Raw genomic sequence first — 13,894 nt, 5'->3', positions numbered from 1 at the left:
CGGCACTGGTTGGCACTGAGATGTACCGATGGGTGGCACTGAAGAGCATTGATAGGTGGCACTTAAAGGCTCTAAGGTGGCACTGATGGGTGGCAGTGATGGGCACTGATGGTGGCAGTGATGGGCACTGATTTGGTGGGCACATAAGAGGCGGCTTCGTCTTTCTCTGCTCGGGACTGATGTCCCTTCAACAGAAGCCAGTGATCGGCTTTTTTTTCTCCTCACGCTGTCAAAAATTTTTCGTACGACAGAATACAACGTCAGAAGTGACGTAATGTGTTAAATAGTTTTGTATGTATTCGTTCGTTTCTGAGCATGCGTAGTCTTGCTCTTTTTTTCGTACAAAATCTAATGAAATAAAAATCGGACGTTGAGTTCACATCCGACAAAAAATTTATAGGCTGCACATCCAGCTTTTGTCTGATGAAAAAGCGAAAAATCCGTTGTCACAAGCACCGTACTAACGATCCGAAAATCAGCAGACAGCTCGTTGTACAAAGTTTTCCATCCGATTTTCGTATCGTGTGTACGGGCCTTTAGCTTACAGCTTACAACATTTCCAAGTATTTAAAAAGCTAAACAATTCACATTGGTTGTAATAATATTATATTGTGTATTGAGAGCCCCAACACTGCTGGGCATTATAGTGAAAGTGTGCAATTGGACTGTCCCAACTTCTACTGTACACAACCCCCCACCACTGACTACTTAGAGGGCACTACAGACAATTGCATTTTTAAATAATCACCTTCTCAAGCCTGTTATGAAATTAATAAGTTATAGAGAACAAGGTTAAGTTAAAGTGTTTATTACCCTAAAAAAAAAACAGATCCTGTTCCCTTAAAGCATGTTATACAGCACAGTGCTTGTGGTGTCATTTGCCCTTTTCTATCACCCAAAATACATGACTGATCTTGCCTGGTTCTGCCCTCCCCCCTGTAAACTGACCACGGTTTATCCTGGCTGCTGAGCCATGGCACTGTGGTCAGTTTACGTGCCTCAGTCACCCGCAGCTCTCCTCTCTGCTTTCCCCCATCCTCTCCCCCTCCCGGCCTGTTAGCTCTGTCCACTCCTCGCCGGGAGACGCTATGATATATGGCATAATCAGCATTTTTTTTTATATAGGGGATAGGATATTTATAGTGTAGTGGCTTAACAAACACTTTAAATTGATGTAGAAAAATGAGTTTGTTTTGTATGAAAAAAGCTTTGGACTGCCGCTTAATAAGCCAAAAACTTTATTATTATACAGGATTTATATAGTGCAGTCAGTTTACGCAGCACTTTACAACATTAGGGGAGACAGTACAATTACAATACAATTCAATACAGGGGGAATCGGAGAGCCCTGCTCGTTACAGCTTACAATCTAGGAGGGAAAGTAAAGTTATACAAAAGGGTAATGGCTGTGGGGGATGGAGAAAATAGTGCAGTTGTTAGATGGAGGCAGGATAGGCTTCTCTGAAGAGGAAGGTTTTCAGGGATCACATAAATGTGGAGACAGTCTGAGAGATTGGGGTAGCAAATTCCAGAGGATGGGCGAGGCTCGGGAGAAGTCCTGGAGGCAGATATGGGAGGAGGTGATGAGGGAGCTAGAGAGCAGGAGGTCTTGGGAGGAACGAAGAGGGCGATTAGGTTGGTATTTTGAGACTAGGTTAGTGATGTAGCTGGGGGCAGGGTTGTGGATGGCTTTGTAACTTATTGTTAGTATTTTGAATTTAATTTGTTGGGCGAGTGGCAGTCAATAGAGGGATTGGCAGAGAGGGGTAGCAGACACTGAGCGGTTTGTGAGGAGGGAGTTGCAGCAGTAAAGGCGAGAGATGACCAGGAAGTGAATCAGGAGCTTTGTGGTTTCATTGGTTAGAAAGTGACATAGTTTAGAGATGTTGCGGAGGTTGAGGCAGCAAGCTTTGGTAAGTGATTGGATGTGGGGCCAAAAGCAGGGTTCAGAGTCCAGGATAACACCTAGCACGCTGACATGTGGGGATGGGTGGATGGTTGTGCCATTGCTCTTGACAGAGAAGTCAGGGAAAGAGGCACGTGGGGGAGGAAATATTATAAGCTCAGTTTTGGACAAGTTGAGTTTGAGGAAGTGGTGTGACATCCATACAGATATGTCTGTTAGTAAGATAGTGATGCATGAGGAGACTGATGGAGTGAGTTGAGGGGTGGAGAAATAGATTTGTGTGTCATCAGCCTCTCGCGGCTTTCAATATCATTTCTACGCTATCAGCTGACCCAGGGAAAAGGTTTAGATTGAAAATAAAAGAGGTCCAAAAAGAGAACCTTGGGGGACCACGACAGAGAAGAGGAGTGGAGGAAGTAGAATTGTAAGTGACACTAAAGGTGTGTTGGGATAGGTAGGGGAGGGAGGGAGTAAACAGTGTCAATGGCAGCTGAAAGGTCCAGAAGTAGGAGTACAGAATAGTGTCCGTTGGTTTTTGCAGTTAGTAGGTCATTTGTGAGTTTTAAAAGAGCAGTTTCTGTGGAGTGTTGAGCGCGAAATCCAGATTGAAGGGGATCAAGAAAGTTATTCTTAATGAGGTGGTCACTCAGTTGGTTGTAAACCAGGTGTTCAAGGAGTTTAGAGGAAAAGGGGAGCAAGGAGATGGGGCATGGGTTGTTAAAATTGGTAGGGTCCAAGGATGGCTTTTTAAGTATGGGGGTGACCAGTGCATGTTTTGGAGTATTGGGGAAAATGCCAGAGGTGAGGGAGAGATTTGAAGATGTGGGTTAGAGAGTGTAGGATAGAGTTAGAGGGCGACCGTAGTATTTGAGAGGGAATGGGGACAGGTGGTTAGGTGGGCGTTAGAAAGGAATTTAGCAACTTCGTCTGTAGTAGCAGATTTAAATAAGGGATTGTCAGTTGTACCTGTTATCACACAGACATTGAGAATTCTACGAAATCTCTGTCCACACCTTCAGCTGTAGTGCAGTATGGGTACAGTAATTATCTGTATAGTTTAATAGGTAATACTTTCACATGTATGATACTTTTTATTTTTTTAAAGCATTTAAAACCTTATTAAAGTGGATGTAAATCCAATTTTTTTTTTTTTTTTTTTAAATTAAGGCTTGCACCTTGTACAGTATAGGATTTCATGTCATCTGTGCCCAGTCTTGCCACGAAGGGTTAATCCAGCTCCGAGCAGTCCTCTTATCTTTTTTTTTTTTTTTTTTTTTTTTAGTGAGATAAAGATGGACAGACAGAGAACTGGGAGTCCGTTTCTCCCCCTTGTTTTGAGTGACAGGTGATTTTACATATCTCATGCACGGGTCTGAGAGAGACACTCTGTGTACTTCAGATCCTCTCCTCCTTTCTTCTCCAGCTCTCCCAGGGTTGGCTGCTCCACACCTCAGCATGATTGGGCATGTTGAAGTCATGTGGTGACTTTTCTGGGCTTTGAATGGATGTTAGTGATCATAGCAGAAGTTCAGTGTAAGAAATACACAGAAGAAAATGTATGTTGACAAGGGGAGTGTAGAGGTGGGCAGGGAGCCTACTGACATCACAACTCCACCCACCGAGCTCTGGACTACAGACCCACCCACAGAATCTGCAGTTTTGTCAGGTCTCGTAACATACAGAGGGGAGACATTTGACAGGTAAGGATACATGCAGGAGGCATGTATATCCTTATAGATAACCACTATAGCAGTAGTTTAGAGAGGATGAGAGTGGGTTTACATCCACTTTAATGTAAATTGTGGCTTTGAAGAAAGCAGTTGATGAATATTTGGGACATTGACTTTTTAGAAGGGAGAAAAGAAGAATAGATTGTAGCGGGAGAAAGTGACCTTCTGAGGATCGATCACATTGGCTTTTCTCCTCTTCTGCTATAGGTTTAAAACAACCTTGACTCATTCGTACTTATCAGTAATTGCCAAAAAATCTTTATTTGTATTGACAACGGAAACAAAGAAAAACGAGTCGTTCAGACTTATTTATCAAAACATTTCAAATGTTTTCTGCTTGACTAATGGTTGAAGCTAGGACACAATTTGTTCTCCGGCATTGTCTGCTGGTTTTCTTATCGGTTTAAAAAAATAATAAACTGCCTATTTTAAAGGTGCATAAAGACTTTTTTTAAATTTTTTTTTTTTATTCAGTTTTAGTTTCTTGCTATTGAGATTTATGTTGGTTTATGATTGCCCATTAACGAATAGAATAATGTTTGAAGTTGGCACAGGGCCTTATATGTTCCATTACATCTATTCAGGGCTACTTCAGATCAGGTTCTTTGACTCACACATGCAAATGGATCTGTGTGTGTATGTGTGTGTGTCTGTCTGGTCACATAAACTTGTATAAATAATTTCCTCCAAATGTGTATTTTACCTTTTTCATCCATTAGTTACATTAGTTACAACAGCTTCTTTTGGGACTAGATTGTAAGGGGTGGATTAAAGTCTCTATAAACATAGTTGTATTTTTGTTTACATCCAAGTAACAATGTTTTCAGTGAGCATTAAACAATATATTACAATAGCCCTTATTAGTCAACTATTCTAATAAGGATGGCCATACGCAGTTCGAATCTCAGCCGGTTCAGCAGGAACTGGACGAGACTTGAACTGTTAATGGGTAGGCTAAATGTACCAAGTTGATTGATCAATCACTTTGGGTATAACCAGCCTGCTGAATTCACTAGTGATCATCGCTAGCGGCTAGCAATTTATCGCTGTCTTCTACCGACGGGGGCAGCTCAGCCCCCCCCCCCCACCGGGAGAAGACCATTGCTGATTCCCCTGTCAACACTGCCTGTGGTTGCAGGAAAAAAATTTGCACTGTGTATGGCCAGCCCAAGAGTACGCCTCATGCAGAACAAAATAGTGCTTGATAGTTTTGAACAAGTGAATTGTAAAGCCGACATGAGAATCTTGCCCCCTTGTTAAATGTCACCCTTGCATTTTTTTTTTCTCTTTATCTTTTAACAGTAGTAACAACACAGACTCTCCTTTTACCATACCTTTCGCATTGCTCTTTTGAATTGTTTTCATTCTTAATCAATGTAATTGATGGGGAAAAGTGTGTGAACGTCTATGTTACTGAGGGTAACTGGACTGATTCTAGTCAGTTGCTTTGCCTTAGACTGGGGGGGAGAGTTGGTTGGTTACTTGCCCTTTTCAACAGAATTCAGTTGAAAAGCATTATAGTGTAATCAAAGAAATAGAGTTGTTAACACAAGTCATGCTTCCAAGGATTGCAAGAGGATTTGGTCCACAGCTGGGTAGATTGTTACTGAAGAAGTTCAGCACTTTTACTAGAAATGATTGTTCTACCAGATCATTAATAATTCAGTAAACACGAGGGTTGAGTCCTTGTTTTCATGTATTACTCATTATTTAGGCTCACTTTTTGTCTGAACCCTCACTCACACCTGAGCACTGTTCCTGTTCACATAGGAGTACACAGGCACCTGCAACTTGATGCTTGAAGCTCAAAAAAGTACATGAGCGATTTCAGTGACATACATTCTAAATGGCAGTGCCTGATATGCAACTGAAATTGAGTGTTTTCCAACCTAAACAACAATCCTATCCTCCTAGTAACTAGCTTCCCATTGGCCAAGACATAAATGCTGACTATGTCTGAAAGATATGGAAAGAAAGTTCCAAAAGTGCCTGTAAGCACTCACCGACTGGTGGGAATGCAGACTTAAAATGAATACCCATTTTGTTTTTTTCTTTTTTTTTTTTTCTTTTTTTTAGGCCTTTTCTTTAAAAAAAAAATAAAATATTGTTTTCGATTGTTGATACTAGTCAATGCTTATGCTATCCTTTTAATGACAAGTTGCACAAATGTATGGACAACATTGTTTTGGTTTGGAGAGATTAAAAAGAGGAACTTAAAGTGTAACTGGGGCAAAAAAAAATGACCTAGATGATGCAGTCTGTTGGACTAGCATGATTACAGCAGTTTTTGTTATTTAGGCATCCCCTCTGTTAACATAGTTTTTATTTACTTGCTAGTATATCTGTTTTATTCCACTTCCCGTTAACCAGCCAGTGCGGTTTTTGTATTTTTGCACATGTTTTTAAAATCAATTCTAGGCCTGAAAACATTCTACTGTATATTTTCTGAAAGAAGAGATCCTGGAGAATGAAATGGTGATAATTATTATAACGTGACAATTATTTATGTCACGTTATTAGTGCTACGGTTTATCAAGTGCAAAATTTCTGTAAAAAATAAAGTTAATTTTAGGGCATGCAAATTCAATATAATGCCCATTTGTGGTAAAGATAAGGTTGCATCGATCAAATGGATGCCCATCGTGTCAAGTCTTAAAATTGCTTACATAAAACGGTGATATGTTTTGGTACCTTACACATTCCATGGGAAATGCTTTAAAAGTCTCTACAAGTCATCAGTTTAGGGTTGGCCATTAATATTGTCCCTATGATTGCACCAATAATGCATGTGTTTGCATTCATATGTGCATGTATGTGGGGGTGGGCTCAAAATTATTTTAGTGGAGTTTAAGTGATTGGGGACAAAAAGTAACCTATGTTATATTTTGTTGTGAAAGCTTCTCCTCAATGAGACATCAAGGGTCTTTTCAACCCATGAAAACACACATCACTTCTGGGTTCTTGCTAGGTAGGGGAGATCAATGAACAGATTTTACTGGTCTCCCTCTCCTCTACTGAGTGGCACCTGCCATGACTGTCTCTGGTCGTCAGATGGGAGTGCAAAGCCCAGGAAACATGGCAGGGGCATCCATGAGGTTGGGGGTGGGAGGTGGCGAATGTTCTAGAGATGTATGGAAGAGATCACTTCCATCTGACAGCCAACTTGTCTAATTTACTCACCTTGTGTGTAAAACCCATGCTGCTGTCCAACTACGAAATATGTTGGTGACTGCTACGGGATTAAAGGGTGACAAAGATGTTTGTTCTGCAATGAAATCCCTCAGCAGCTTTGTCAGGCTGTGAACAGGGAGGTCTTATGTGTATATGTAGATTTAAACAAACCTTTAAGCAACAAAAATTAAAGCTCAACTTCAGCTAACAGTTTTTAAGTAGTTACAGCAAGTTTTTCTTTTGGATAAAAGTTTAAGCCAAATGAATAAAAAACGGTCATTGTAAGCACCTTCGCCATTGTTAAAGTCTGTCTGAACCACTTTTAGTGTAGCTTTTGATGGACAGCCTGGTCTGTTAAAGGAAGTGGAAAGTCATAAGGGGACTCAAAATAACAAGAGCTGCTGTGTTATTGTTAGTGACAGACTGCATCATATATGTAATTTTTTTAATTTGCCCGTAGTTACATTTTGTCACTGAACTGAATGGCAAGCTCAGCTTAAATGGAAATTAAAAGGTGTGTGTGTTTGTTTTTTTTTTTTGTTTGTTTTAGCCTTTAATGTAGATGCCACAGTGGGTGCCACATAAATCTGGAAATAAACTGTTTAGTATTTTTGGTGCTAAAGTCTATATTTTCAGCACGATGGCACAATTTTTATTTTTGATAGTCTTTGCCTCACTTGGGATGTTAGCCTCACACATATGTGCTTTAGTAATGCACAATTTAAATTGGCACTCCAATACACGAACGCAGCAATTGCCTGATACACCTGCCGCAATGCACAGTAACCTACTATGGTTTGCTGTATTGACAAAAATGGTGCAAGTCCAATATTTGGTCCATTGTGGTTTGCCACAAGCCCAATTAATCAATATCTGTTTTTTTTCTTGTTTTAGAACCCCTGTTAGGTTTTACTGCTGTTTGGGTGGGTTTCTCTTATATTTCCCCTCGATGGTTTTAGCCCAGACAGGAATTGGAGAATGAACGACTCTGTCAAACCACATCAGACAGAAATAAAATGTTTGTTTTTCTTTTCCAGTAAAGTAAGCAAAGGCTATAATCCCTGTTATCTTTTTATTGCTGTATTTGTCCCTCTTTCAGACTCTCTCCATTTCTGGTGAAACCATTGTCACCATGATAGAAAGTCTGAGGAAACCTCCTATGGTGTCCTAAATAGCAGTAAAACCTGACCAAGATTCTTATTCTTCTTCAATCCAAAATGAGAAAATCCTCAATTTGCAGTTATAAAATAAACATGTATAGTATGTATAGAGTCAAGAACTTGCCAATCCCCAAAAATGAGTGACCTTACAAGAAGATTGAGGGAGGCTACCCAAAGTGGTTACAGTTCTCAGTGGATGAAATTTGAGGGACGATTGCATACGTCAAATGTTGCCCAGATGCTTTGATAGTCAAAGCTTTGAGAGAGTGATGAAAAGAAAGCCACAGTTATTTAAAATTCATATGATACCTAGGTTACGTATTTCCAGAAGCCTCAGTTTGCTGTCAATTCAGAGCACAATGCGCATGTGCCAGTGAGGTAACCAGCTACTTCAAGTGTGAACATCTCCTAAACACCGCACATTTAGGAGACATTCACTGCACCTGCAGCCTTATTATAGGCCTACCTGTACAAGTTAAAAAGTGAAGTTTACTACTGCTTTAAAAAAGACAGTTTTGGTTTAGATTTACTATGGAGATAAGCTCCAGGCTCCTTCAGAAAAAAAATTAAAGTCAGCAACTACAAATACTGCAGCTGCTGACTTTTAATAAAAGGATAGTAAAGGGAAGGTAAGGGAGGTTTTGGGACTTTAAATACAGGAAGTGAAGCTTTGCGGCTTCACAGATGGTTTCCTACTGCACACGTGCGAGTCGCACTGCGCCTTCTGATTGGTCATTTAGTCTTCTGGGGCCTGTGATGTGTCCCAGAAGACTGCGGGGAAGGAGGGGGGCCGAACTTCCGGCTCAGTTGACAGTGGCGATCTGAGCCAGAAGTGGGAGCGGAGAGGGTACCTATTATTATGGGGGTACCCCCCAATAAAGTGTCAATTGTGGTAGTGGAGGGGGGGAGGATGCAAACAAGTGGAGCTTCGACTTTTGGATGGAGCTCTTCTTTAATTATTAGTCACAATAAGAGGTTAGGTTTAGATTGGAGGTTAAGGGTTAGGTGGAGGTTAATGCTGATATTGTTTTAAACCTTTTGGCATTGAAATATTACTTTTTGGCTTGCTTATGCTTTTTCAGGTTTTGTTTTTTTTTCCTTTGTAAAATAATAATTGGCACTAAAAGTTCCTGCACACAAAATTAACACACCTAGTTGAAAAAATAGTGTGCTGTGCTCCTCACAGGTTTGCATCTAATACCAATTCCTTTGCCAATGTGATTAGTGGCAACAGATTTTTCAAAAAGTGGTAGCTCATACTCTGCATATGATGAAAATCTTGGTGTTTCTTTAATTTTGTAAGCTTGCATGTATATAATATTATATATTGCGTGTATATATGGTATATTTCTGGGGTTTAACACTCTCTCTCTTGCTCTTCTTTAGATTTACTTTAAATATTTCTTTTTTCTTTTTGTATTGTTGTTTTGTGTCTTTTATTGGTAACCCTGTTTTGTTGCAAGTATTTGCGTTTTCTGATTGTTTCAGTAATGGCAGGTCCAAAGTTACCTGGTCACAATATTTTTTTCTTAAGTTTGCATACTAAACGACAGGTGTGTTTTTAGTAAACTCATTAACAGCAAAAGGCTTTGTTTTTATAACCTTGAACTGGCAGCCTAATACTTACATCTTTTTGTTTTTTTTGTTTTGTTTTTTTTTTTCAGCTTGGTGCCAACTTGTAGGTGTTTTTACAGCAGTGATTGCTCTCAGTAATTGGGGTTGTGCTTTTCAGTCATTTCACATACAGGATCTGATTTGTTTATAAAATGAAAAAACAATTGCAATTGTGGTACATGCTGATTGCGGCATTGTAGTTGTGTCGTGACAGACCACTGTAGAGAGGGAACTACTCTCACACTAAACTTTGTGGTATTTAGCCGCTGTCTTTGTTGGGAATAGGGGTATATTGCTGGGGCTGGGAAGGATTATATGAAAAATAAACATTCACATACATTGTTGCACCAATCTGAATGAATTTGTGTAGCATTTGAGGAGGTTATATTTGGGCTTTAAGATCTGGCAATGCAAAATGTTCTTTATTTATTAGGTGAAGATCAGACCATATTCTTCCATAAATTCCCTAATCTATCCTAAGGCAAGGTTCATATCTATGCACTATGGTAAGGCAGCTAATTAGGTTAAATGTACCTTTAATCAGTTACCATGCTCTGGTAGCACTGCAACACACATGCATTGGTATTGGCAAAGGGGTGTCATTAAGAATTTATTGCACTGCAGCGCACCAACAAGAAAAACACAATTTGTTATGTGCTGTAGAACTGCAGCACACAGATGTGAATGAAGTTTAATGGCTGAGAAACTTCATGTCAAAACTGCATGTGTATTAAAAAAAAAAAAAAAAAAAAAAAAACTTAAATATGTTTACATGTTGCTTTCTTTAACATAGTATTCACCTCCCTGATGCTGTCTGTCTATTGGTGGGGTGAATGTGTGGAGTTCCAGAACAAAGTTTCTTTATGGTCATCATCCAAACAGTCAATTGACGTTGAGCAGAAAGACTTTCAGAGGCCATTACTAGATTTATGAAAGCAAATGCCTCTCAAATGAGCCTTTTTTTACCCTATAAAAAGCTGGATAACCTCAGATTTTTACTGTCACAAGAATTTTATTTCATTTTTTTAATGGCGATGACTGTGGCCTAATTTGGATTCTAGAACCAGCAATACTGGAAATGCCAGCTATTTTATCCAGCACTCAGCAGACTAGCAACTCTGAGCTTTAGAGGCTATCTTATAACAGGGCTAATCTTTCACTGTCCTACATTTGTTTCCTGCATTTGCCTGATATTGTATTGATGATCTATTGATTGACGGTAACATGGAACAAATGATCAGTCATACAGTATTGCTGCAGAGGTTTATGGAGGGGTAGCATCAAACTGATACAACCCATCCATGAAAAAGGATAAAAAAAAATAAAAAACACGAAGTTAAATGAAATCCATTGTAATAATTTCCAGTTCTGCTCATGAAGTGACTACATAAGCAAGAGCAAATTTTTTAAACAGATTTTTTTTTTTCTATGAGTTTCACAATGTAACAAAAGGTAAAGGGATCTTTCATTTTGGGATTAACCAATCAGCTGTGGCACATAAAAATCACACTTATGTGATATATTATTATTATTATACAGGATTTATATAGCGCCGACAGTTAACGCAGCGCTTTACAACATGAGGGCAGACAGTACAATTACAATACAATTCAATACAGGAGGAATCAGAGGGCCCTGCTTGTTAGAGATTACAATCTAGGATATATTTGTACTTAAAATACTTGCAGTACTTTTTTCCAGTATAAATACTGTATGGGGCCGTGCTAATTAAAAGTATCTTTGGATAACACTTGATTTTGTTTTCTTTTCTAGACTTCCTTCTTAATTAAAACAGAAATAAAGATTTAAATTTTGCTTCCAAATTAAAGCTCTGTATGTTCCCCTAAAGAGATGCACAATGTGGTAGAGTAGAGGCGGCTGATACATCAAACAAAGGCAAAATGCAGTGGTCATCGGTTAGTTAAATGTCTAATTTCTGCTAAATCTACTGTACTGCAGGACTTGATTTAGTTTTTTTCTCTCTGTATTCACTGCCATTTATGCTGATTACTATGGCAGTAGTTTTTAATTTTTACAGGATGCAACAGTCTAGCTTTTATAGCTTTTACAGTAAATCTAACCATAACTAGATCAAACATATATTCCTGTAGCACTGTTTACCATAAACCATTACCATGTCTTTTTTTTTTTAACCCATTTCAGTGCTGCTTGAACATTTTTAGCCACTTCCTGTCGACATGCACTCACTTCTGCTGCAGCTGCCCATCTTTGCTATTGGCCAGATTCCTAATGGTTACACTGGTGAGACCATGTCTGCACAAGGTGTTTTAGCACACATTCTCCACCAAGAGAGCTTGTGACAGAGTGATAACTAAGTAGCACTGTATATTAGACTGTTTTCAACCCTTAACTGGTTTGCCCAAACAAGGAAAGTCATGACAGGATCTCAAAGTATTTTTTATAAATGCTGCAGATTTTAAAAGACAGAATATTGCTGCAGAAACTGAATGCTGAATTCCAGGCAAACCGTTAAATACACAAATTAAATACATATAAGGGATCAGTTTTACTTGCCAGATGATTTTTCTAGATTGTCTCCATCCAGTTTTGAGACATACAGCTCTGCCACATAGTACATAACATTCTGGCAGGGCAGGAGACCTGTTTTTCTCTGCTGCAGTTAAAGGAAAGCGCAAAAAAAAAAAAAAAATTAAGTCAACTACAAATCCAGCGCTGTCCTCACCTAAGCCGATTCTTCAATCGGTTATCTGGTGCAGGCTCCGCCATCCTGACTAAGGGAAACCATCAGTGAAGCCATTTCCTTCTATGCATGCACGAAGCGTGTTGTGCTTTGTGAATGGGCCGCTGTCTTCTGGGATCTTTGAAGAGTGCGGGAAGGAGGAGAGGGAATTCTGGCTCAGTTCGCTGTGGTGAACTGAGCAGGAAGTGGGGGCGGGTACCAGTCAAAACCAGGTACCGCCCGCCCAAAAGGTTCCAAATGTGGCAGCAGAGCAGACAGACAAGCGGAGCTTCCCCTTTTGTGTGGAGCCTTGCTTTAAGTAACACTTGGTGGTCTTGTCCCTCCATCAGGTTGTGACTGAACAGTAAAAGGAGAAGCAGCAGACTAATGAGCTCATCCCTTTGTCGCTCTTTTTCTCTCCTCCTGTCAGAATGCTTCATGTTAGTACATCAGTGCTTCAACACAACTGATTGGCACTTTGTGATGCTTCTCTTTGCCCAGGTCTGAGGTCTTTTGTACAGAGGATTGCATGAGATATCAAATCCGGTTTTGGTGCTTACACTACTTGTATTGGGAAATAAAAACATTAAACATGTACAGATCTGCAATCATTTGTGGATTTCTGCTTTAATCACAATAAAGCTTTTGAGATGTTAGTGATTTGGGTTTAGATCTACATCTAAAGCATCACAACAATTGTGTACAAACATACCAGCTCTTAGTTCCCTCACTGGTTGTATAATGATAACATTTATGCCTTACATTGTCAGTTTTTATGTCTGAAAAGCACTTGCTCTACGGAACCCATTGCACTGTTCACATAGGTCCTGTGTTTCTTGTTTTTCAGACCCCAGCTGTAAACTAGATGATAAGTCTGAAGATGGTGAAGAGCCAGATTGTAAGAAAAGGCATGAGGAGGGAGACGAAATAGAGGAGGAAGCCACTCACAGCTGTGACAGTTGCCTTCAGGTGTTTGAATCACTGAGTGATATCACCGAACACAAAATCAGTCAGTGTCAGCTGACAGGTAAATAACTCTTATTACAGCCTGACAATTTCCGTTCATCTTCATTTGACCTTAATGTCTGCTCATAAGCCATTTCCTATACTACTTTGTTTATTAAAGGACTATTGTGTTCTAGATTTTCTAGTTATACCAATAACGTGACAGAAAAATAAAAATAAAACATTGCAGCTATTTTCTTACTGAGAAATAGACAATAATTGCACACTCAGATTGCTTCTTACCTAAATTTTCAATAAATCAGTGCATGAGTGGTTCGGCAGGAACTGAAATGTCAACAGATGCCATACTCTTGTAAAACATACACTTTGCTATGTTAAGCATTATGCTTGGTAAGAACTCCAGCACTATTTTAGAATTTGTAATAGTTTTGTTGACTTAAACCTGGTGGCATGTGTTGGTGGTTGTAAATAATTAAACTTTTTCTCTTTTCCTGCTAGTTGGGGATTGACAAGTGTACTTGCAAGCTTTGTAAAATAATATAATTGTGGATTTGCTGCCTGTAGGCATTCTTCCCTGCTCTGTATCAAAATTGTAATTGTACATAAGTGAGAGCTGTACTTTAGCTTGCAAATATTGATAGTTTTC

General features: G+C 39.4%; 1 protein-coding gene across 6 annotated transcripts in view; it reads left to right on the top strand.

Moving 5' to 3' along the window:
• ZNF521 (zinc finger protein 521) overlaps nucleotides 1-13,894 on the top strand; it is a 474,304-nt gene that overhangs the window by 61,479 nt on the left and 398,931 nt on the right. For all 6 annotated transcript variants that reach the window (XM_073631496.1, XM_073631494.1, XM_073631495.1 and 3 more), the window contains one exon: nucleotides 13,130-13,309. In XM_073631496.1, the coding sequence (XP_073487597.1) occupies nucleotides 13,130-13,309 (180 nt within the window). The remainder of the gene's footprint in view (nucleotides 1-13,129; nucleotides 13,310-13,894) is intronic.

Source organism: Aquarana catesbeiana, linkage group LG05 (genome assembly GCF_042186555.1).
Source record: "Aquarana catesbeiana isolate 2022-GZ linkage group LG05, ASM4218655v1, whole genome shotgun sequence".
NCBI classification, from domain to species: Eukaryota; Metazoa; Chordata; class Amphibia; order Anura; family Ranidae; genus Aquarana; species Aquarana catesbeiana.
This window is presented reverse-complemented; position numbering and strand designations above follow the sequence as displayed.